This window comes from Gavia stellata, chromosome 4 (assembly GCF_030936135.1).
Source record: "Gavia stellata isolate bGavSte3 chromosome 4, bGavSte3.hap2, whole genome shotgun sequence".
Taxonomy (NCBI): Eukaryota; Metazoa; Chordata; class Aves; order Gaviiformes; family Gaviidae; genus Gavia; species Gavia stellata.
The window spans coordinates 62,211,101-62,235,106 of record NC_082597.1 but is presented as its reverse complement, the minus strand read 5'-3'; the positions used below and the strand labels follow the sequence as shown (position 1 = coordinate 62,235,106).

Sequence of the window (24,006 nt, the reverse complement as noted above, 5' to 3'; positions counted from 1 at the left end):
ACACAAGTTATTTTATCCTCAGACTCTAGCTTTATGAGCATGATGAGACCTTGAAAAAGCAAGGGGCAATTTACTAAAACTGAAGCTACTGTTTGCTGCAAAGAAAGGATGGTCTTGGCTCACCATATGAAAGAAATTTAGCATCAGCCTCATCCTCCCACAAGGTTCCACAGAAAAATGTGTTTTCATTGCCTTTCCAGAACTCCCTGGTTTTGAACAACAAAGCTGAAATTATATTCAGTGATGCTGTTGGCACAAATGGCGTGATGCATATCATAAACCAAATTCTGGTCCCAGCACATATGCAGGATTTCCCCCTTAAGAAGGTATGTGCAACTCACTGCCGTTCTCAACACAGGGGCTTTTCCACAGTTACTGTTAGATATATAAATCATGTAAGTCACAAAAAAAACCCAGTGATACTAAAGAGACTTTCTACAAACATTGTTTGACACTGCTGAATAAGTTAATGTTGTATTTAAAATTTCTTCAGGAATTACAGTTATACTAAGAACAGTATAAGAGGACTTCTGCACAGGGCTTCTACAGTGGCATTGATTTCATAACAATAAGTGACTTACAGGGGAAAGTAAGCTAATATCTGCTTTTTAAATACCCATATAATGTATTTATTAGATAAATTACTGAAATTTCTTTCTTTGTAGGAAAGCCTTAAAATGGTTGCAGCCAAACATGGATACATCCTGTTCAGCAGTTTGCTAGAGGTAAGGACACAAGTAACAGCAGCCATTGGGCAAAGGATTTAAACACTTTTTTTAAAGACAAAAGCACAGACATGGCACATGACATTACTGGCAGGTTGGTGTTCAGTGGAGCCAAAGGGCTCACAACACAGTACACAACAACCCTGGACATGACGTGGTCCCTCTCCCACAGAGGTGAGGGGATGCCAAGTAGACCCACTGCCACCTTTCCCCTCCCCACTCAGCTCTATCCTACCATATGCCAAATTATGTGGCCAAGGTTTGACCCAAGTATGACTTTTTGAGCCCAAAGTTGGGCCATTAGCCTGGTTTTCAGTGGGCAGCCCTGGGTGATTAAGCACTTCTGAGAATTCGGTCATGTAACTCAACTTGGGCAGCTCAACTCGAGCATCTGGTTTTTTTAAGGTCAGGGTGTTTGCAGACTGGTAAACTAGGCAGCCGACAGGCCACTGCATCCGAGTTACACTAGACATTCACTCCATACTGTCACTGTCATTTTGAAGCGACCATTAATCCTTCACCCCAATTTTTGGTATGTTGCAGAAAAACAACCTGCTTGGGCTGATCAACGATCCTATTCACAAACCCGTCACGCTCTTCTGGCCCACAGACGCAGCTATCCGTGGGCTGCCACAGGAGCAGCAGGACTTCCTCTTCAGGAAGTCCAACACTGACAAACTGGTGCAGTACCTCAAATTCCACATTGTCCGTGATGCTGCGGTAAGCCCTTGCTTTTTAGGAGCATTGCCAAGGCCAAGACATGCAAGCCCAGACACGTGCATTTCCCCTGTTTCCTTCCCAGGTGTTGGCCTACCAGCTCCCCCGCTCCACCTCACTGAAGACCCTGCAGGGCTCCAACCTCAGCGTTAGCTGCGGGGATAACAGGGAGATTGTAAGTGTTCATTCTGACGGCACACTTACCTCTTGCCCCTGCTGCAGCATCCACTCATGCAGACCCCACTGTGCCTGTGCATAGCCCTCAGAAAGGGTGAGTGGCACCAAAACACAATTGGTCTTCGCCAGTCCATGCCAACAGCCACGGAACTGGGGCAGCCACGCCAACAGATTCAGCAAACTAGATGGTTTGCAAGACTCTTTGGAGCTGTCATTTTCTCTGTTGTGAGATGCTATTTGTTCAAAACAGCTCTCAGTTACCTCAAAACTGAAATAGCAGCACATTTTAACTTCTCCTACCACGGAATACGCCATTGAAAACTATTTAGGTGAACCTGGCTTTGGCAGAAACTTCATGAATGCAGCATCTGCCTGCAAACTCCAGTTTGTAAGCACTTACAAGCTAAGATTGTGGGCATGCATGCAGCCTTTTATGCCAGAACAATGGAACGTGGTTTTTTGCAAGTATATTAGATCATCCCTGGCAAGCATCTGCCTCTGAAAATGTGATTAAGCCTAAATGTGCATAAGGTAAACCTGTGGACATAGGGCTGGCATACTCTGTCTCCTTCCGGAAAGGCAGAAGATCTGCCCATCTGTGATGTTATAGCATTCAGCTATGGGTCCCCAGATTGGTTTAGAGCAGAGGGAGGATTATCCCTAACACCCGTGCAGGACCTGGATTCAGCCTGGCCCCAAGGAAGAATGGCTCATGACTTGTCACGCCCCCCTCTCTCCATCCCATCTCTCAGGGTGCCCTTTTCCTGAATGACAGACAGTGCAAGATCGTGCAGCGGCAGCTGGAGTTTGACGGAGGCATCGCCTACGGCATCGACTGCCTGTTGGCAGACCCCAGCCTGGGGGGACGCTGCGACAGCTTCTTCACCGTGGATTTCGTGGTCAGTCCCCTTGTTTTGTCCCCCACCTGGCAAAGACACAGCCCGAAGGCCAAACCCTGTCCTCACAGAGTCCGAGGCAACACTCGCAGCAGTTTGGGCACTACTGATATTAAGTCCCACCACTTCAGGCTGGCTTCATCTGCCACGCTGGTTAGAGCTAAGGTTAAGAAGCACAGCACAAGGCCTGAAAGATACACAACAGAAATCCTGCATCCACACTAAGCAACACACAGGACGAGTGGTTGCAGTTATGACCAGCTTAACAAGCCCTGCCCTGTTTTCAATAAGAACAGTACCTTACAAATGCAAGCAAAAATTTTAGCAAGGACAGATCTTCCTATCATGCTTTTAAATGAATACAACTTCACACTATGAACATGGTCATATGGATTGCCTTTACAAAGTTCCCAATTACAAAGGAACAGCATTGCTGTCCCAACTGCACAGGGTACCAAGGACACAAGACAGAGAACTGCCTAGTCTGTTAGCCAGGCTCCCAGTCTCTCACATTTCTTGCTTTCACAGAAATATCCTTCAACACACCTGAACAGGCACTGTTAGCGCGGAGGAGCTTTCCTTCATGAACTTTGATGGGTCCCACAAACAGGAAGTTTTGAAACCCATTTTGAAATTGTTTCAAGACCACATTTACTTCAGTTTAATTTGAATGTATGAAAAAATTACATAGAATTTAAAAAAATTTTCATGTAGTCAGTCTTAAAAAAGCTTATTGGAATTTATATTTCAGTTATAAAACCAACACTTGTGTGTATCCCATCTGCTCAAGTTACCTTCTGTTTCATGATTAAATGAAATAGATGTAATTTCCTCAGATCTGGTCAGTGCTTCCCACGAACTAACCATTTACCTCTGCTCCAAATTAGACATCCAGATCTGATGCAACCCATGTCAGTATGTTTGAAGAATATCCACCATGTTTTCCCTGCTTGTTTAAATCCAGAGCAAAGTTTCTTCCTCCAGAACTTATCTTCTGATATCAAAACTAATTTCTTGCATTTCGTGGCACTAAATTAATGCAACTATTTTGTTGTCATTCGCTTCTTTCTCCAGAGTGCTTATAATCTGCTTCAAGCATAATAAGCCTACACTCTTCTCTGCTCATATTTGCTGCTTTCATAAAACAGACTTTTTCTCCATTTCAAATAGTCTTTTGTTGCCATTATTTTAATATACTTTTTTTTCTTTTTTCATTTTGTACAACAGGGGCATTGTGTTAGCTGTTTCAGTAATTCTAAATGCCCTCCAGGGACAAAACCAAAGGTAATACATTAAAATCTTGCATTTAAGCAGTCTAACCTGCTCTTCTCTGTACTTCACACAAGCAAACTAGAATTAGCTGCTTTAAAAAAAATGAAAAAAGAGAACCCTCAACAGTGAAACCACACTGTTAAGTGATGCCATAAAGCCTCAGGGACAAAGTTGTCCCTGGGCAAACACCCAGACACTGGTGGCGGGGGATGCTTGTTGGTCTCACACAGCATCCGCTGTAGTGAGTGCTTCCATTGACTTTGGAGCAGCCCCTCCATCCTCATTAATGGTGCTTAGCAAGTCGGGAATCAAAGAGAAGGTGGGGGCCTCACACCTGCACTCTTCAGACATCGGTTTTTGATTTAATGTACATGAGAAACTGATTTAAAGAGGAAAAAACCCAACCCTCCGCATAGCGCTCATCTTCCTGTGTTTTTTTCCCCCCCCCTCTTCGCGCTGGCACACGTGATGTCCAGGAAGGGATCCACTGGTGCACATACGAGTCCTACGGGGTGCGGAGGGACGGCTGCCGTAGGAACTGCTCCATGGTCATCCACACGGCCAAGTGCTGCAAGGGCTACTTTGGGCCAGACTGCCAAGGTAGGACCCCACCACCACCGGCCCATGGCATCCCCGAGCACCGCTGCGTAGCGCCCAGCAGGCTGAACTGTGAGAGCTGGGATGGGGGGCACAACCAGAGACCAGCCGCAAGATGGGGGAACTCTGTTGCAAGAGCTGAAGTAAACAGAAAGTATTATTGCTTTTCCACTCCAAATAATCTCTTTCACATTTACAGCAAGTTTTAAACTCCATGTTAGTAGCAAACTAAGTGAATGCTATAGAGAGTAAAGACTGCTCTGCTGAAACCAAACCTACCAAGTCTTAATCAGTCACCAGCTGAAAGCCCTTTCAACACAAAAACAGACATCAGGTTCATGGCAGTGATACCAGGACACACCAGAGAAATGTTGTACGATTGCTCAGCCACCTGCAAGCATGCACACCACTGGTGTAAGCTCAGAAATTATAGCTTTAACCAGGTGTGAGACAGTTTGGGAAGCTTTATCTCCAAGTGTTTATTAGCAGACACTAGCAAACTGTGTGCTCCTTCACCTGCCAGCCCCACAGGGGAGCAGTACCAAGGCTCCCACCAGGACACATAGGGTCAGGGTCCAGGTTAGGATCACTTCTAGCAGACAGGTCCAGGGACACGTAGCCCTGCTGGCTCACTCTGTCCGGCTTTCACAAACAGACACATGGGGGTCCCGAGCAACTTTTGGCCAGCCCAGCCTGAGCTGCCCTTTGGGCTCTCCCCAGCAGCAAACAGAAGTGTGAAGGTACACAAGCAAGGTGGATTTGGGCAGGGGCTGGGCAGTACCATTCACTGATGGGTCTGAATGAGCAAGCACCCAGGTAACAGCACCCAGTCCCAGGGCTGGAAGAGTCCACAACACCTTACTGACAGGACTTGTAAAAGTATGTCAAGGAATTTGGAGCGCAAGGCTTGCAGTTGCAAGAGTCACAGCTGCTTTTACATGCCCCAACAGAGATGCATTTACAGGCCTTTCCCTGTTCAAGGATTTTTACAGAACAATAAATAATGAAGAGCAACAATGAATAAACATGCACTTGAGCTAAACAGCTACTTTTTTTTTTTCAAACCTTTCAGCTTGCCCAGGGGGCCCAGAGACCCCATGCAATAACCACGGCTCCTGTGATGATGGGTACACTGGGACAGGAGAGTGCCACTGCAACAGCGGCTTCAACGGGACCTCATGCGAGCTGTGTTTGCCAGGCAGATACGGCTTCAACTGCAGGCGTATGTTTAAGTTACCTTTCCATATTCTTGCCCCTGTCAAGCCTAAACTATTTTGTCAGCAATGAGTTTTTAAGCAAACTAAGAAATTTTTCCCACTTTCAGTACCAACGTTTTTCCCCAAGTGCCTCCTCACACAAAGGGATGGCACAAGGTCTCAGAAGGGAGGAAAAGAAGGCAGGGGGGGTCGGGGGTGGGGTGGGCAGGCAGGCAGAGGCTTACATAGCTTTCTCTGCAGGGCTCCTCCTATTCTTGCAGGGTACATGAGTAACAGGGAATAGAGACAGAACCTCTGTCAACAAGTGTTTTCAACTACAGCACAGCCTCCTCTCCCATCCCCTTAAAAGGCAAGATAGCATTGTAGCAATGTGGTTCCTCAAGGATTGCAGGAGGCCAAGGCCACGCACTGCTTTTGCAGAAGAAAAGAAAAAGGAGAGAGATGAAGGCGGTTTGTAAAGAGGGACAGCAGCCAAGAAACTGCTCATATAATCCACTTCACTGTGCTTTGAAGTGTAAACTAGGTAGAACAAGGATTGATATCACTTTCCAAACTTAAATGCTTTCCTAACATAGAGCCTTCAGATGGGAAGCTACAATATTAATGCTTCCATCCTAACCATGTGCACCTGTAGTGCTCATGAGGCACATACGATGGATGGTTATGGGCTGGATACCCTTGCAGTGTAGGCAAGACACCAGGCTTGGACACCAATGCTCAGGGTTATGCTTACCTACAGTTTATCCATTTTATAGCACACCATAGCATAAACCACATGAGCTGTGTTGTGGTTTAACCCCAGCTGGCAACTCAGCACCACACAGCCACTCACTTAATTCCCCTGGTGGGATGGGGGGAGAGAATCAGAAGGGTAAAAGTGAGAAAACTTGTGTGTTGAGATAAAGACAGTTTAATAAGTAAAGCAAAAGCCGTGCGTGCAAGCAAAACAAAACAGGGAATTCATTCACTACTTCCCATGGGCAGGCAGGTGTTCAGCCATCTCCAGGAAAGCAGGGCTCCATCATGCATAACAGTTACTTGGGAAGACAAACAGCATCACTCCGAACATCCCCCCCCCTTCCATCTTCTTCCCCCAGCTTTATATGCTGAGCATGATGTCATATGGTAGGGAATATTCCTTTGGTCAGTCGGGGTCAGCTGTTACAGCTGTGTCCCCTCCCAACTTCTTGTGCATCCTCCCAGCCTACTCGCTGGTGGGGTGGTGTGAGAAGCAGAAAAGGCCTTGACTCTGTGTAAGCACTACTCAGCAATAATAAAGACATCCCTGTATTGTCACAGTTTCCAGTACAAATCCAAAACATAGCCCCATGCTACCTACTACAAAGAAAGTTAACTCTATCCCAGCCAAAACCAGCACAGCTGTTAGTCTAAAACCCAGATTGTGGCATCTAACAGAAAAGTTTTATAGACCCTGCTTTTTAATGCACATTTATCTCAGCCAAAAATTAGGTAACCAGGTTAAAAGAAATAAAGTCAGAGTATGAAACTCCTTTTCAGCAAGGCCAGGTTTTTGGAGAATCAGTTCCCCCAATCCCACATAATTTTCCTCTTTGAACAACAATATTACAGGAAGAAGGATAAGGATAGGCAGAAGGATAGGAAGAAGGATAAGGCAAGAAAGGATGCTACTTCATTACATTATAAAATCGAGAGCCATCAATAATTCCTTAAGAAGGACTCAACACATAAGTTATTGCAGGGCCCAAAGAGTGGGGGAAAAAACATCACCTATAGATTAAATCAGCCCCTCATGCTTCAGTTTGCAGGGCACAAGGGTTAGCATCCCACATATAAAAGCAACAAAAGGAATCTAGAAGCTTTTAGTCACAAAAATATCTAAAACATAAAAAACACATTGCAGGTAACTTGCCCACATTTTATAGCAAAGCTCACTAACCTCATATTTGGCTTCCTTACTCAGACCTTCTCCCAGACAGCAACCAAACACTCTCTCTCTCTGCATACCTTACTTCTCTCTGGCTAAAAGGCTTCCCCACAGCTAGCAGCTGCTGCACATTAGGACAGGATCAGGCTGGGTCTTCAGCTCAGCCATTAACTCCTTCCCACCACAGTCCTTTGTGAAATTTGCTACTCTACCACAATGCAGATCAATACCCATTTTCATTTCCAGACGCACATTGAGCTAATGCCAGTTATAAAATCATAGGACCACAGGATAATTGAGGTTGGAAGGGGCCTCAGGAGGTCTCTAGTCCAACCCCCTCCTCAAAGCAGGGTCAGCCCTGAGCTCAAGCCAGGTTGTTCAGGATTTGTCCTGTTGGGGCTTGCAGACCTCCAAAGATGGAGACTGCCCAGTCACTCTGGGAAGTCTGGTCTACTGCTTGACTGGCCTCATGGTGAAAAACCATGAGGTTAGATTTATCTGAAAAATTTCTAGATAATACTGTATCTAAACTAACAGTATAGGTGATGTTTCCATAGGGAAAGGTTTTCCCCTTTCTCAATGGCAGCTCTGTGATTCCTTTACGTTCCTTTTTCAGCCTGTGAATGCAAGACCAACGGGCAGTGTGACGAAGGATATTCAGGAACAGGACGATGTTTCTGCGAAACAGGATGGACTGGCCGGCTGTGTGAAACCAAACTAGGTCTTTGCCTCCTCTCAGCACACTCTGTCGCATGGAGCCACGGGTTGAAAGCACTTCTAATTCAACAGAGGGTTTGCATAGAGAAGAGAGAGAAAGGGTTAATGACATCAGAAGCCCTCAAAGGAGACTAAGGGACTCTGCTCTGGGCTGAGAACAAGTCCCTTCACCCCCTGTCTCCTCCTTTGTGAAGTGGGAATATGAATGCCCACCCCTCCTGTGGAGGGGCTTTGGGCTACATAAGGGAAGGTATCACCCGAGAGCTAAGCAGTCAAAAAAATATTCTTACAGGTTTTCCAGTTAGCAAGACTAGTATGAGGGCTTTTCTTTCTGCATGAAACAAGGGCACTTTCATCCCAGCTGTTCTGCCTTCCCCACAGCTCTGCCACCAGTGTGTTCCCCGAGCTGCTCTGCCAATGCCGTCTGCATGGAGAACAACACATGTCAGTGCAAGCCGTTTTACAATGGGGATGGGCTCACATGCACAGGTGAGCTCCCTCTCCCATTCACAGCCTGCTACAAGAAAGCAGGCTGTCTCCTCTTGCATGTGCACTTGCATGCAGTTACCATCTGGTATGAAATGTTGACTATCAAATCTAACAGCTTCCACAGTGCAGCAAGTGAAACAAATTTAGGACATATACAAATCAGGTTTTTTCTGAAGCAAGTGACTGGCTTCACCGGGTTTTACCGAGCAGGAGCATGAGCAAGAAGTGTGCTTCAGTCAGGTTTTGGAGACAACACTGTTTTCAGCAGTGTTTCACTTACAGGATTTTCTTTGATGACCTAGTTCCCCAGTAACATCACTGCAGAAACAGTCATTCTTTCTGAGCCAGGTGTCTCCCATTCTCCAAAGTCACCCTGGCCAGAGCAGAGTCCCCAGAAAACCAGCTCTCCTGGGCCACCAAAAGGCAAAGCAGAATCTCTGAGGAGTGGTGCCATATCTCTTAAATCAAGGACATCCTGACAAGGGCTTCAGAGCCCTAAAGGATAACCTTCGCACAAGTTCAGGAATGCCTCAGGAAACTCACAGGTTTTTTCCTCAAACAAGTGTTCTAGTATTTTTAGTTTGCCTTAAAAATCTGGAGGCGGTTTGTCTTTGTGAAGAACACCCTCTTTAAAAGCAGATTTTACTCACCTGTTTCCTTTTCCCTTGTGCAGCTGCAGACCTTTGCAAACAAAACAACGGCGGGTGCCACAAGGCAGCCGAATGCACACAACTTGGGGTGAAAGTCTTCTGTAGCTGCCAAAAAGGATACAAAGGCGATGGCTTTACATGCCTTCCAATAAATCCTTGCGCTGATGGGTTCAACGGAGGCTGCCATGAGCATGCCATTTGCACTGTCATAGGACCTGTAAGTTGAATGATGACACCAGCAGGGAAGTCCAAGGCATTTCTTCCTGGTGCCAGCAGAAGTCTCTTCTCTGGCTGGGTGACACTCAGTACCTCTCAAAGTCCCTGTTTTCCTAAACAACCTTTACATAGCTCCAGCCTACTTTCCACACCAGTTTGGTGTACTTTCATCTGAGGGGTGAGAAACAGTTTGACATCTTTGCTCTGGGGAAAGGAGTACTACAGCAGATGGGATATTTTGCATGTGTAATTATTCTGTCCCCTTCTTAGCTCACCCTAACTGGATATCCCTATTTGCAATAGGAGTTTGTTGGATTGAAACTGAATATATTTTGGTAGCTAAATGTAGGGACAGCTGGGAGAAGAGTGTCACTTGTTGGTTGGCCAGACTCAACTTAAAAAGCTCTGCAGACACGTAATACAAATTCCTTGGCCCGCACAGTCAATGTTGTTGAGGAACACTTGTGCCAGTGACTTGCTCCGGCATTTGTCCTGGTGCTTTCGGGATCACCTGTCCGTTCCATTTTGGTGGCTTGCCTGATGTGTCTTCCAAGAGCTATCTAGAAAAGCCTTGCTGCTAATCTGTTCCAGCTGCCAACCATCACAATGCCTGGATGTCACCAGCTCCTGCTTGGTTTATACTTCTCAATTTATTACTATCAGTGGGCTGCTAAATTCCTTTCATGCTACCATGCCCAGTCATTTAAATATCATTTTTATAGGTTTGCCATCCATTTTTGTTAATTACATGTCATATAATTCTCCAATGCATGTTATTAGCTTTGTGGATGGAATTATGCTTTGGTATTAATTCAGCAAAGCACCCAAGTGCACGTGTAAATGTTTTGCTTAGAAGAATAAATGTCAGTGTCAGAGTTTGCAGCCTGTTGAATCACCGTTGTTAGTAGCGTCTTTCCTGTTTGTCCATTCCTGGCTATATCAAGTGAAATTTTTCCAACAGTTCAGAGTTTTGCTTTAAATACCACTTTTATGTCAGCTAAGTACTTGGCTTGGCCTTTTTTATTCTCTTTCTGACCAGGACAAACGCAAGTGCGAATGTAAAAATAACTACATTGGTAATGGGTTGAACTGCTCAGTGATGCAGCTTCCTCTTGATCGCTGCTTGCAAGACAACGGGCAGTGCCACCCCGACGCTGATTGTGCTGATCTCCACTTCCAAGGTGAGGATGGCACACCGTGCACACCACGGGACAGGGACATCCTCATCCCTGTGCCACTGCACTGAAGCCAGTAGCCAGGATCCTTGTGCCTGTAAGCTCACTCAGTCCTCTACCTATGCCCCCTTGAAACAACGAGAAGATTAAAGTTAGAATGTGTGCTTACATACTTTGCGATACCAGATTTACGAAGCAACAGATGAGGGCATTCCAGGTAGGAATGTTACCCCTAAGGGACCAATCTGTCCTAACTACATTTCACAAAATTCACGGGTATTTGTATGGTACAGTTGAAACTGTATCCAGACATGGAAAGCCCTTCAGGAAGAGCTGGTTTTTCTCTCCCTTTACAGATACCACGGTTGGGGTTTTCCACTTACGGTCCCCACAAGGGCAGTACAAAATGACTTATGAGAAGGCAAAGGAGGCCTGTGCCAATGAGACAGCCACCATCGCTACATATAACCAGCTGCTGTATGCGCAGAAGGTGAGGTAGCCTCACTGTGGGAGGAAATCCCTGGAGCAGACCTAGCCACAGCGTAAATGGGGAGGGAAGAGCAAGGGGGCTGCTCTGTGCTAATAAGCTTCATTTTCCCTCCTTTCCTTCCCCTGTGCACCAGGGTACGTTTGGCTGGGAGCAGTTTTCAGACTGTTTATTGGTTTCACGCCTGCTCATACAGCACTGAAACCAGTTGCCAAGTTCTTGTTTCCAGTGATACTGGGGTGGGATGGTAAAGTCAGACTTACAGAGTGTTTTCATGGAAGTTTTAATTATTAGGATTTCTTAAAGAAATATGCACTTCAGAATTATTCTTAGATTAATTTTTTTAATGTAAGGCTCCAGGAATCTTTTGCCCAAATGCTGTTAACTTAGCAGAGCCATTTCCATATTCTTTTCCTTGAGTGTGTTATAGACAACGCATGGCTGATGTCATTGGGATGAGCACTGCACCTTGGGTTTGTAAAACTTGTTTTAGAAGAGTGGGCCAGACTGACTGTGCCTTTCTGGCTCCTTCCCATCTTGGAAGGAAGAAAGACGCTCACTGTTTAGAGATACCTTTAGCAAAATGTGAGGCTGGACCACAGCCAGCATGTAAACCACCTTCTGCTGCCTCCGGAGATTGATTGCAGCCTGAGCTGCACATCCCCTGTGCCCCATAGTCTAAATATTTCTCTTGAAGCAGCAAAGTCAGCAGTGGGGCTGGCTCCAGCACCCGCAGGGTGTTATTTTCTGTGTTGAGCTGGCTTGTGAGCCCTTCCCAGGTAGACAAAAGGTGGGCTGGCACATCCCCCTTTGGCTTTCACACCCACCTGATCCTGTCCAGCTTTGGGCTTGGGGAAGCTTTCCCCAAGAAAGGCTCCCTTGGCCCATACGGGGAGCCACTGACCTTCAGAGGTGCCCCCCTCTCTGCATCCCCTTGGCCCAGAGCTCAGCACAGGGCAGGCTGTAGGACAGACGGACAGACAGACCCCCCCAGAAAGACAGCTGGCGGGTTGGGTGCTGCCTGAGGGCCCTGGGGGGATCATCCGTTTTGTCCACAACACCCCAGCCCCACCACCCAGCTCTTCCCCCAATGTTTTTTCTCTTATGGCCATGCCGGCTGCAGGCAAGGTACCACCTGTGTGCTGCCGGCTGGCTAGACGGCGAAAGAGTAGGGTACCCGACTGCCTTCTCCTCCCCAAACTGCGGCTCCGGGTACGTTGGCATCGTGGACTATGGGAGAAGAGTCAACCTGAGTGAAACGTGGGACGTCTTCTGCTACAGGGAGAAAGGTAAGTGGGTCCTTTTCCGCATCCCTCTGCGAAAAAGGGAGCAGCAGCCCAGTTTTTGGTTCCTTTGGTCAGCCACGGGCTGCTAGATAACACTGCAAGAGACTCTGCCTCTTTATAACTTAAAAAAAAAAAATCTGTTGCCTGCAAGTTTTTTTCAGGCACTGGACAGCCTAAAGCCTTCTAGCAAAGGGTGTTTGCCTACGCAGCTCTCTGTGTTTGTACCTTCCAGAGGTGAACTGCACCTGCAAGCCAGGCTACGTGGGGGACGGCTTCTCCTGCAGCGGGAACTTGCTGCAAGTGCTGACGTCCTTCCCAACGCTGACCAACTTCTTGTCGGTACGGCCCACAGCTGGGGTGCTGCTTGGTCGGGTGAGCAGAGGGAAGCAGACTCTGCCACTGGGTTGTATCTCAGTGTTTGCTTTACTACCAGGTAACAACACCACACCAGCAAAGCAAGGTGGAGTGGTCTAAATCTGCACTGTCGAAATCAGAACTTAGTCGCTATTTTTTTAATTACTTGCTCCAAAGAGGTTTTGGGTTTTTTAAACCCCATTTGGAAATCAAATGCTACTTCAGCTTTAGCTTAGAGAGGATTCTATGCACAAGTGTTCCTGGCTTTCTAAGCATCACAAGGAGTGTGGTGGGTTTTTTTTGTCATTTTATTGAACTGCTGCTGGGGAAAAAGGCAAAGCATTAAAAGGGTCCCTTTCTTGCCACTACTCAGAAAGGCATTATATGTGTAAGGAGCCTCACAGACAACAAGGGCTCAACTCCTGCAAGTCAGTTTAAGATGTGCTCACCACATCAGCAGCTAAAACTGGGTTTTAAATACAAACTTATTCCATAATATCACTCCAGAGTTGCTTCGTGGCTATTAATAGACAGCTTCTTTGTCATTATTATACAGTCTCATTTTTTCAGCTCCCCGCACAGGAGCGCACGGTTGCTCTTTAGTAAAGCTGGATTTTGTTTCTGCCTAGGACATCATGGCTTACTCCAACAGCTCTAGGAAGGGAAGAGAGTTCCTGCGGTACCTCACGGACCTGTCAGTGCACGCCACTCTCTTTGCCCCAAACGATGGGGGGTTAAGGGAAAATGAGGTCGGGTTTTTTTCTTTTTTCCTTCCTTGTTTCAATAACACTTTTAAACAGCCATTATGAGTTTCTGTATCCCAGTGAAATTTAAGTTTAAAAAAATAATAATCTTAGTATGACATGACTTCTGGGTAACCCCACATAGTTTAAACTGGGCTTCTGAAAGAGGTGAGTTCACTGTTTCCATTTCTTTTCCGTAGTTAGGAGTGTAAGGTTATTGAGTGTTCGAGTCACTACAGAGAATTTTCCATCAGGGATTTTAGTTACTTCGTTACAAAGGAGATGAAGCCTTCTTTGGCTTATTAACATCAAGCACAGTTATTTGAAGAAAGCAGTGCACAGCTTTGGTATTTCCCACAAATACATTAAAGGCATCTGTTCCTAGCTTCATTTCTGTGCTTATCCCTTCCTTCCTTCCTTCCTTCAATCAAACATTGTCTCAAACAATTCACATGGGTTTATGCCCTGCCTTGCATCTTCAAGCTGTTTGGAATATCTCTGAGGCTCATCACTTCAGGTCATCATACAAAAGAGTAAAATCCTTTGTCCTGCCAGAATTAAGGTACTGCCTGCTGCAGGCATCCATCAGAGGCCAGCAGGGACAGAAGATCCCACTATTCAGATATGGCATTGTGGGATGTGGCTTGATGGGCATGGTGCTGTGTGGTGTGGGTGGGTTGTTTTGGTGTGGGTTGTGGTGTGTTTTGTGGTTTGTGGGTGGGGTTTTTTGGGTTGGTTTTTTTTTGTTTGTTTGTTTGTTTGTTTGTTTTTATGGTTGGACTTGATGATCTTACAGGTCTTTTCCAACCTTAGTGATTCTGTGATTCTCATCCAGATTTCCCAATAGCCTTTACCCCATATTGCACTTGCTGCAACATTAATAGCAAAGAGGGGAAAAAGGTCACAGGCACTTAGCCTACTGGTAAATCCAGAGGATTAATGAGATCAGTTAATGTTCCCTGTATTTTGCTTTCATTTGCAGACACTTTCCGGGCGAGACATCGAGTATCATTTATCTAATGCCAGCATAATGTTTTATGAGGACTTAACCAACGGAACCGCTCTTCTAACTCGTCTAGGGGAAAAACTCCTCATTACAAACAGCAGAGGCCAGGAACATCAAGCCCCCAGCGCTGAACAGGTACCTTTTTAATAAATCTCCCATCTTCGTGCTTTTTCCCCCCTTATGCTATACCCTGTAATCGGGTGACACACTGATCTGGTGAGCAATTGGGTAAGGCTTTACGGGGCAGCAATGAGAGGCTGACTTCAGAAGGCTCTTTCCTGCCCAGAGACTGCAGGATAGCAGCTGGCAAACTGCAAATTTACAAGTTTGCAAATAGCCAAGCTCTGACCCACAGAACTGGAAGCAAGCTGTTCAGGTGGCCTGCAGGAATGGCAGGATGGGGATACCAGCTTGACTCAACCCTTCTCTCAGCCTGGCAGGACTATGGGAGATGGCAGTGCAATTGGAGGAGAGATGAGAGCAGCAGCTTATCATTAAAGAAAGGTGTTGGCATTTGTAAAGTTTCTTGGTAACTTCCTGGGAGATGCAGGAGACGCCAGCACAGCCTTGCTCAGAGCAAAAGCAGACAAAACAGTGGTTTCCATATTTGCATTTTTACCATTTCAGTGGTTTTTATATGCAAAAATTGATGTCCTTTTTGCAAATGGAATGTATCCTTTGACATTTTAGGGGAACACATCCTTTGAAAACACACCCAGCTTCTCATTTTTTATTAAGAAAATACTCACTGCTCAAGCATTTCAAATGACCTCTGTGACAGCATCCCCTTGAGACCGAGGTTGGGACTCTGCTGTGGGTGATGTGGTATAGCTGAATACAAAAATAGGAAACCCTGCATTTGTGCGGGTTTAACTGCGTACCCTTGCAGTTAAAATGTGCTCTAGAGAATGGCACTGGACCCGAGGAAAGTTGAGTGCCCAACATGCCAACTGTGGGGGGGGGAATTTCACAGACACCAACAAGAAGGAAATAGGTGCTGCAGGAAGAGGTGCACAAATGATTCAGCTATTGCCTTTGCTCCCTTCCTCCTTTCCCTTTCAGGAGAAACTCCTTTGGCATGAGAATTACCATGTATATCCTTAAAACCACCGTATACTGCAAACCCAGTAATCACATTATTAAAGTTTACCCTCATGAGAGATCAGGTGCACCAGCACAAGGCGTACCTATATCACTCATTAGCACGCCAGGAGCTCTTTTGGATCACTTTGATATGATATTTGAGTTAGAAGAGATTCTCCTCAAAAAAAACCCTCCTTTCTTCAAAAGCTGCCAAGGGGAGGCTCTAATCCCATTAACACAAATCTTGCTCCTGCCCTTCAAAAACTGATTGGAAATTTGTAGCTTTTCTTCCTCCCTGGAGGACCTGAGCAAGCCCCCGGTTGCAGCAATGCTCATCGGGGTGCCAGGGTGGGAAGGAGAGGTGGCAGCTGCTTTCCATGCATGCTCCAGGCAGCCAAGCACCCACCCGTCCCAGCACACCAGGTCAGCCCACGAGCTTTCCCCCAGACCCTGGCAGGGCAGCCCAGGGGTGAAGGAGGAGGACATGGTGTGACTCCCACACCACTCTGCGGTGCCACCACAGCTGAGCCCCTTCCTCCCTGGGCACAGAAAGTCACCGTATGCTCCAGCAGCAGCATACCACCTCCTGCCAGGGGCAAGAGCAGGCAGCAGCTCCTGGTTCTGCTCACTGAGGAGAAACCATTTTGCTAGGATGCAATTTAAAGCAGAGTTTGCAATAGCACGGACACCCCTGAACCCATCCTCCCAAAACGCTGGAGAGACTCAGGATCAGCTCAAAGCAGTCAAGACTCCCATTATCAGCAGAGTCTAGAGAAGTGTCGGGGTGGCAATGACTGATCCTGTCCCTCTCCCTTCTCATATCCTGATGAGCTGCCAAATGGATCCACCTTCCAGCTCGCTGACACTAGGCCACCAAATAATCTGTGGGCAGCAGCTCCCTGTAAGTGCTGACCCAGCACTCTTGAGCCAGCAAACTCAGTGCAAGTGGCATCCTCAGCACAGAAAACAGCTGTAACTGAGGAAGGCTGCAGCTGTAACAGCAGTCCTAGGCAGAGCTTGGCAATTACACAAACATCACAAAAACCTTTATTTAAAAAAAAAAAAAAAAAAAAAAAAAGGACAAATGCCTGAAGGCAACATGCAGGTAATGATGATGGCTACTTCATGCACAGGAGAGCCGTGACCAGCCTGCCGCCATCCCAGGGTGATTTCCAGGGAGGCAGTGGTGTAAGCCCTCGTGATTTTTCTCCGTGTGTCAGTAACTGAGGTGGGGAAATAGTGTCAAGGTTTATTTTAGCCCCCAAGGGAGAAGGATCAAAGCTCAGCTCTCACTGCTCTTTCTCCTGGCAGAGTGAGACCAGATACGTGGACAGAAGTGCTATTGTTGAGTGGGATATCATCGCTTCCAATGGGATAATCCATATCATTTCTGAGCCTTTAAAGGCTCCGCCAGCACCTGTAAGTACATAGTGATCATTTTTTTGGGGTGGTGGGAGGTGGCTGTGGCTTGTATCATCACAAACTCATTGCTGACATTCATATATCCCCAGTTTCCCTCCCATATATGCCATTTTGGTTTAAAAGGTTACTTCAAAAGAAAATTAGAAGTTAAGAACAAGGTGCCAGTGAAGCTTGTTCAAAATGTTTTTGTCTGAACAAGTTCTTCCCACATTTATTTTATATAAATAAAAGAAACGCTCCATTTCATAATGGAGCTCATTTTTGTAATGGAGGTTTTATAAAGCTCCATTTCAGTTCTTCCAAAAAGATCTTTCAAGCTTCTAAGGAAAAATTTTTACTCTTGGCTTTGCGTTCATTCCTATCCAAAACAACAAGGTGTTTTGCAAATAAATATTTTTTGCCTGCATGAATCCCTGCAATGGTCCCAGTTATCCAATTATCTCTCCCCTTAGAAAGACCAAAGCAAACAGTGCATGGCAGAACAGCACAGTTCAGAAAGGGGTGCTGTCCTTTCCGTGGAGGCCAGTCAAGTTCGCAGCTGCACTGCTTCAAGCTGGAATCAAAATGGTACAGGGCCCAGCAGCAGGGAGGCAGGAACATTGTTCCATTTATTTCCCACCAGAAAAGTTTACTGCTTTGTATGAAAGGGAAGAAAAACATTTTGTTCACCTGCAGCGCAACGGGGATGTTTCACAAAAGTGATCCCTGCTGCCCCTGGGAGAGGTGCACAGCGAGCACCTTTTTTTCCAGCACAAAATATTTTCCTTAAGGAGGTTAAGTGTTCAGATGTGCAGTGTTAGCGCTCCCCAGCTCCGTTCCACACAGGATACTCTGGGACAGCCCAACACAGGCTCAAGCCGACCTAGGAAAAAGACCAACCACTTATTTAATCTGAAGAACTTCCCTTCCGTCGGGGTAACTCATTCTGATCCTTCTCTCTGTGTGCTGGAGGGGCCTTACTGACGTTTACAGCCCATCCATCCCAGCTCTGGTTTCGGAAGTGGCTAACCAGCTGCCTCCTTGGTCCTCAGGATTAATCCTATTGATACCCTATTTCTCACCTTCGTTTTGTTCTGAGCAACCCTTTCTCCTTTACAAACCAGCCTTCTTGTTCCTAGTTTAGTAATATGCCTGCACAATCTCAGTTCACAAAAATCTCTTGCAGTCTACAATCCTCAGAAGTAGGAAATGACACACTTGGGTAAAAGCATAAATTACTGCCTGAAAATGATTCAGAATAATAGGCAATTCCTGTCAGTCTACAGCAGCATGATATTACAGTCTTTATAATACCTTTGACATGCTAAAGGGCTACTAAATGTTTTCTAATATTTAGCTGTCCAACTGCTCCATGTAAATTACTTTGTTTTCTAAAAAATAAATGAAGAGAGCATATCTATTAAGACAATAATGTGATTATTTTTGCCAGGGTAAGTTTAATAATTAGTTTTCTAGGCAGGAAGCCATAGAGCTAAGGCCATGGCAAAGCAAGAGTATCAGCATATGAATCTTCTACCCGTTTCCAGACCCCTCCTCACCTCCTGGATTGCCAGCAAAGAGCACAGTGCTTTGGGGAGCCTGCAGCCTGAGTGACTGCATGCCCTGGGATCCCTCAAACTTATCGTCACCCCAAAACTGCCAGTCACCTTCATGGTCAGTCTATCAGGCCACAGAGCTGCAGAAGGCAAATCAAAGCCAGTCTCTGGAGGCATTTCTCCCCTTTAGATTAAATCCAGATCACGTGTGAATTTCTTTCAGTACTTCACCTACGTATTTTATAACTATTTTAATAAAACTTATATACAGTTACTTGGATTGGCACATGAGCTGCTTGACTGAAGAATTATTTCAGGTTAAAGGCATTGCTCGTTTGGGGCAAAATGACCTACAGAAAGCAGGTGTTGGGCCGCTGGCAGAGCCCAGCCCTGCACACCCTCTGCACAGGCTGGCAGTCACTCTAACCAGCGATGAGATGGGCCTCATCTCAGATGCGGTTTGGTTTGAGCCCCGGTAAGCAGGGCTCAGAGGATGGTATGGCTGCCGACAGCTGGCAATAACCAACACCTCCCCAGGGCACAAAACAGTGGGGAATAAGCTTGAACCCGTGAAGAGCCCTCTAGGGTTTGTAGCACAGGTTTCCAAAGCTGCTCAAGGGAATTTGGTGCCCACTTCTCTTCAGGCCACTGAGGTTTCACCATCACCACAGCCTCTACAGCTACTCTGAAAGTCCCCACCAGAAAAGATCACTTAGGCATCCTCCGTAACTTCAAAAATGTAAACAAGATGAAGCCATACCAGAGCTGATGGCCAGTACCCCCAGAAAATCTAGCTTGTAATTACTATCAAAAGGCCACATTTAACTGTCCCTAGGGAACACGCACCAGGGAACTCAAGTGCAAAAGCAGTGCGGGACTAGGGCATACCTCAAAGGGACACCCTGTGTGCGCGGGGGCTGGAAGGTGACCAGTGACCATCCCATAGCTCACCCCCCTTCTCTCTTGCTTCCAGGCTCCTCTCCATGCCAGTACTGGGACAGGAATATTCTTTGGCATCTGCCTGGTTACTGGAATCGTGGCTTTTATCGGATATTCTTACCTCAGGTTCAGGAAGAGAAACACAGGCTTCCAGCACTTCAAGGTAGGCGGCAGACGGGAACGCGAAGCAGGGGGGCAGCACTACCCCCGACCCACCGCACCGCCCAAACTCACAGCCTTCCATTTCTCCTTCCATTTTATTAAGCTAGAAACACTCCCAATCGCTTCCCACTTGAACCACTCAGACTAAGACATGGAGAAAGCGAGGAAGGGGAAGGCTCACACACTTGTCTTGGGCACAAGCTTACACTTGCCTACTGCTCCCCCGACCTCTCCCCTCCAGGGTGTCCGACGAGCTCACGCTCTCACAGACACTTCCAACACCAAGGACTGGCCAAAGGCTTATTATTTAACTGCACAGCAGCAGTGCAGAAGTCTTTGCCTCACCAGAAAGCTGGCCCTTAGGGAAGCAGGCAATTACCACCACTGAAAGGGCACCTGTTCTCCTTCCCCTCCCTCTGTGGCACTGCTAATAATTTTGCTGCTCTGGAGGCTGAAACATTTGAGAGGAAAAAGGCCAGATTCAAAAGACAAGCAAATTGAAATGATTGTCAGAATTGAAAAGTGCAAATTTTTATACTGATCTGCTCTCATGCTTGCTTTCTCTTAGCTAACTTTGCTAGCTTCACATAGTATCACGATGATGCGAAACCAGCCAGCAACAGTCAAGCTACTCACAGATGAGGGATGACAAAAAAGTGTTACAAAATACATGAGACATGAGAATCAATCCAAAAGAAAGTCTACCTAGAAGTAACCAGAAATCCCTTCGTATTCTAGACCCTGCATAATGTGAATTGTCTTACAGAAACAAAAACAGGAGCCATGAGCCAGGGGAAATGCCTGTATTTTTATATAGTTGCAATGAGAGTGCTCAGGACCAACAGCAGGTACCTTTCACCCCAGGCACAATGCCAGGGCAACACTTCCTTTCCCATTCTTTGCTGAGACTTTAAAATAACAAGGGAAAGAAAAAAGGTACCAGTGTTAAGTGACCTGAGATAATACAACAACCTAGGACACAGTTCATGCCCAGAGACGCTGATTTAGATGATAAAGCCAGTTAAGTCACAGCACTGCACCGGTCGGTAGTGGAGCTTAAGTGCCCCACCAAATGCACTGTAGGAGGAGGATGGATTTTAAGCAGGTTTGTGTGATTTTATGTAGTCAAAAGATGACACTGACGTAACATCACTGGACAAGTCACAGCCTTCAAATATCACCAACCCCTCATACGAAAGTTCTTCTGCTCTGACTCCACCAGAACCTACTTATGATCTTTTCTCAGTAAGTGTTCATTTTGATTTGAGATTGAGACACAACTAAAATCATGGTAAGAAGGAATGACTTTATGAAAGGAAAATGTCTAGTTGGAAAAAAAATTAATTTGGGAAAACACCATTCAAGTTCCTGGCTTTCCCATCTCACCACTGCTAGAAATTGGGTTTGTGGTCTACAGCTGTATCTCAATTCTGCCTTCAAAGAAAGCTGAATTAAACTGGACTTCAAATGCTACTGGATGCCAGTGACATGTCTATACAAACTTCAAAAGTCTTCAATTTTATCTTCCCTTCTCCTTGCTGCTAATGCAGTTGAGTGCCATGTCAGCACTCCAAAGAATCCAAAACACAATGGGAAGGGGATTGGGAATCAAGGGAAGGAAGGATTGAGTAAAGCTAGAATATCTGAATAGCCTCAATGGTCCAATTTAGCAAGACCCTCATGTACATCCAGAGTCAAAATCAAAGTAAGCTTTTTTGCATCCAGTAAAAAGACTTGTTTGGTGCAAAAATGTCAGGTGCAAACTTTGCTATCTGTATGGACAAATTTGCCAAAAAGTGACTTTCATTTCTTAACGCAATGTTCAAGTCTGATTTTCTTTTTCTTCTATTTTATAGGATTCGGATGACCAGCAGCTTGTGATGAGTGGTCCTCATGATCAAAATTAAAGACTGGATTTGGCATTAATCAATTATAAAACACATTTCTATTTACACTTATTGTGAAAAAACAGCAAATACATGTTTCAGGGAATAAAATCTCATTACAAATTAAAACCCAAAAGAGCACACCTTTGTTTAAGATGCAGTCTATAGAGTTCAGAGTTACCAACCTCAGAAGCATTGGCTGTATCTGAGCAATACCAAGTGTGAGTGCCAAATGCAAAATTAAGTCTTAACCTACCCAGAAGCAAACAGACACCTCTCTGTGAAAAGTAGATGACTTTCACTAGCCTGCTATTTAACTGCTTTCATTCTTCTTCACAGACTTTAAAATGGCCTCAAGCACACAGGGCTGCTAACTTGGCAAATATCCTAAATTTGCTAGTACTCCAGCTCTACGCTTTCATTTTGCCTCAGCTACAACTACAACTGGCAAGTGTGAAACAGAACATGTGTTAAACCTGTATTTTTAAACTGAGGGGATTTTTTGCGAGTATACTTTCTTGTAAGAATTTCAGCAGCAAGACATGCAACCATCCTGTCTACCCTGCTTGCCCCCCTCTAGCTTTTCTGTCTTTCCTCCAACTTGACTGTGTTTTGTTTACATCTCACCGTACAAAGGGAAATAGTAACGGTAGCAGCTTTAGCAAGAAATACAGATCATATGAGGGTATTAAAATAGTGATCAATTTTTACTTGAGCCATTTTTGTGAAAAGTGGACAATGACAATTATGTACTTGCCAGCTTATGTCCACATTCAGATTTTTGGGTCTGTAAGGAGCAGAAGCTACCTGCTTGTTCACATACCGTACTTTTACCAAGCACATTAACATCACCTTTCAATCAATGCACAGCAATAACAGCTGCAATTTTCACCATGCTGTTAGTATAGTGAAGTTTGATTCGCTTTCATTTCCCTCCCTCGAAACCTTAATATCATAGCAAATTGTGAGAACACTATAGAAACCACAAAACAGCAACAAGGGGAGGATTTTCTTGCTGGCAGCAGTAATGTCCCCCTATGATACGCTTCCTGGTGTCTACCATGCGTGGGGGGCAGGAGGGAAGGTGTCACTGCAGGAGAGCATTAGTTACCTCTGAGAGCAACCCCAGGATGCCTCCTAACAAAACAAGATATGCACATGAATCCAGGGTTGTTGATGCAGCAATCAAGCACAACCAAAGGAATCTAATGTGTAAATATGCCTGGGTGAAAGAGACAGACTGAAGTAATCTTCCTAACTCCTTCCCATGCCCCCCTACACATGCCTGCTTGTTTTTACCTGTAAGATACTAAAAAAATTAGAACATATACACACTTAAACACACAGACATATTTAGGGGAGTTTTCCCCACAGAGTTTTGCAATTTATACAACTCATGTTCTTTCCTTCTCCCCAGTCACCCAAAATACTAAGGCTCGTAGGGACCAGAAGATAAAGTCCAAGCATTTATTTTTATAATAATCATTAAATATTTTTATCACAAAAGAAGTTCCACAGTTCATTAAACTCTTCTTTTACTGACAGGCTACTCTCTTCCAAGATTTTGTAGAACAGAATGAAAATTTCTTCTTGCCTTGGTGTTCAAATGAACTATACTCCCAAAAAGAATATAAAGAGACACTGCCCTTTAAACATGCTCAAAAATCTCTTTGAAGTCAGTAACATAATAAGGTTAAAATAAGTAATGCAGAGAGTGCCAAGATGAAATCATTACAAAAATGCAAGACGTTTTTAAAGAAGAGCATTCTAGCACTGAAAAATAAATAATACACTTTAAAATTCTAACTTCATATTATACAGAGTTGGGTTGTTTTAAAGGAACATAACCCTCCCATAATTACTTTTTTCTCATGCAATGTTGTTTATTTCAAGAAGTCATGCAATATAAACAAGATTTTACTTCAGCTGGCTGTTGTAACATAGCTTTGTACAGAAGTTTGATTTGTAAGTTAAGAGAAAGGAAGGGGGAGAGGAGAAAATCTTGAAACAAAACATGTATTATGTGGATAACATCATCCAACCCAATTAAACTGTTCCTGCTTAACACAGGAAAATTAGGCAAGCAAACTGACTTCTAGCCAGCTTTAAAAGAATAAACATCACGGAGCTATGGCCAAAAAAACATTATCAAATTCAATAATGCAAAACTGAATAACACAATATTATTATTTGCTAGTAGTAAGATGGAGAGAATGTACAGTGGTTTGGGGTTTTTTGGGTTTTTTTCCGTTTTTTTCTTAAACAGTGCATTGAAATCTCTGGAACATGAGAGGTGCTACACACATGTAACACCCAGTTCGGTTCTAGCTGAGTGTTAGGATAAAGAAC

General features: G+C 45.2%; 1 protein-coding gene across 1 annotated transcript in view; it reads left to right on the top strand.

Annotated features, from left to right (window-relative positions):
• Window positions 1-21,678, top strand: part of STAB2 (stabilin 2) — an 89,529-nt gene extending 67,851 nt beyond the window's left edge. Inside the window, exons 49-69 of the mRNA XM_059816492.1 lie at window positions 201-326; window positions 666-725; window positions 1,269-1,445; window positions 1,528-1,617; window positions 2,372-2,518; window positions 3,743-3,799; window positions 4,264-4,387; window positions 5,457-5,606; window positions 8,124-8,228; window positions 8,606-8,713; window positions 9,387-9,580; window positions 10,619-10,760; window positions 11,111-11,244; window positions 12,365-12,530; window positions 12,760-12,866; window positions 13,511-13,630; window positions 14,607-14,765; window positions 17,025-17,132; window positions 19,644-19,772; window positions 20,897-21,016; window positions 21,628-21,678. Of these exons, the coding sequence (XP_059672475.1) occupies window positions 201-326; window positions 666-725; window positions 1,269-1,445; window positions 1,528-1,617; window positions 2,372-2,518; window positions 3,743-3,799; window positions 4,264-4,387; window positions 5,457-5,606; window positions 8,124-8,228; window positions 8,606-8,713; window positions 9,387-9,580; window positions 10,619-10,760; window positions 11,111-11,244; window positions 12,365-12,530; window positions 12,760-12,866; window positions 13,511-13,630; window positions 14,607-14,765; window positions 17,025-17,132; window positions 19,644-19,772; window positions 20,897-21,016; window positions 21,628-21,678 (2,574 nt within the window). The remainder of the gene's footprint in view (window positions 1-200; window positions 327-665; window positions 726-1,268; window positions 1,446-1,527; window positions 1,618-2,371; window positions 2,519-3,742; window positions 3,800-4,263; window positions 4,388-5,456; window positions 5,607-8,123; window positions 8,229-8,605; window positions 8,714-9,386; window positions 9,581-10,618; window positions 10,761-11,110; window positions 11,245-12,364; window positions 12,531-12,759; window positions 12,867-13,510; window positions 13,631-14,606; window positions 14,766-17,024; window positions 17,133-19,643; window positions 19,773-20,896; window positions 21,017-21,627) is intronic.
• Window positions 21,679-24,006: the final 2,328 nt, after the last annotated feature.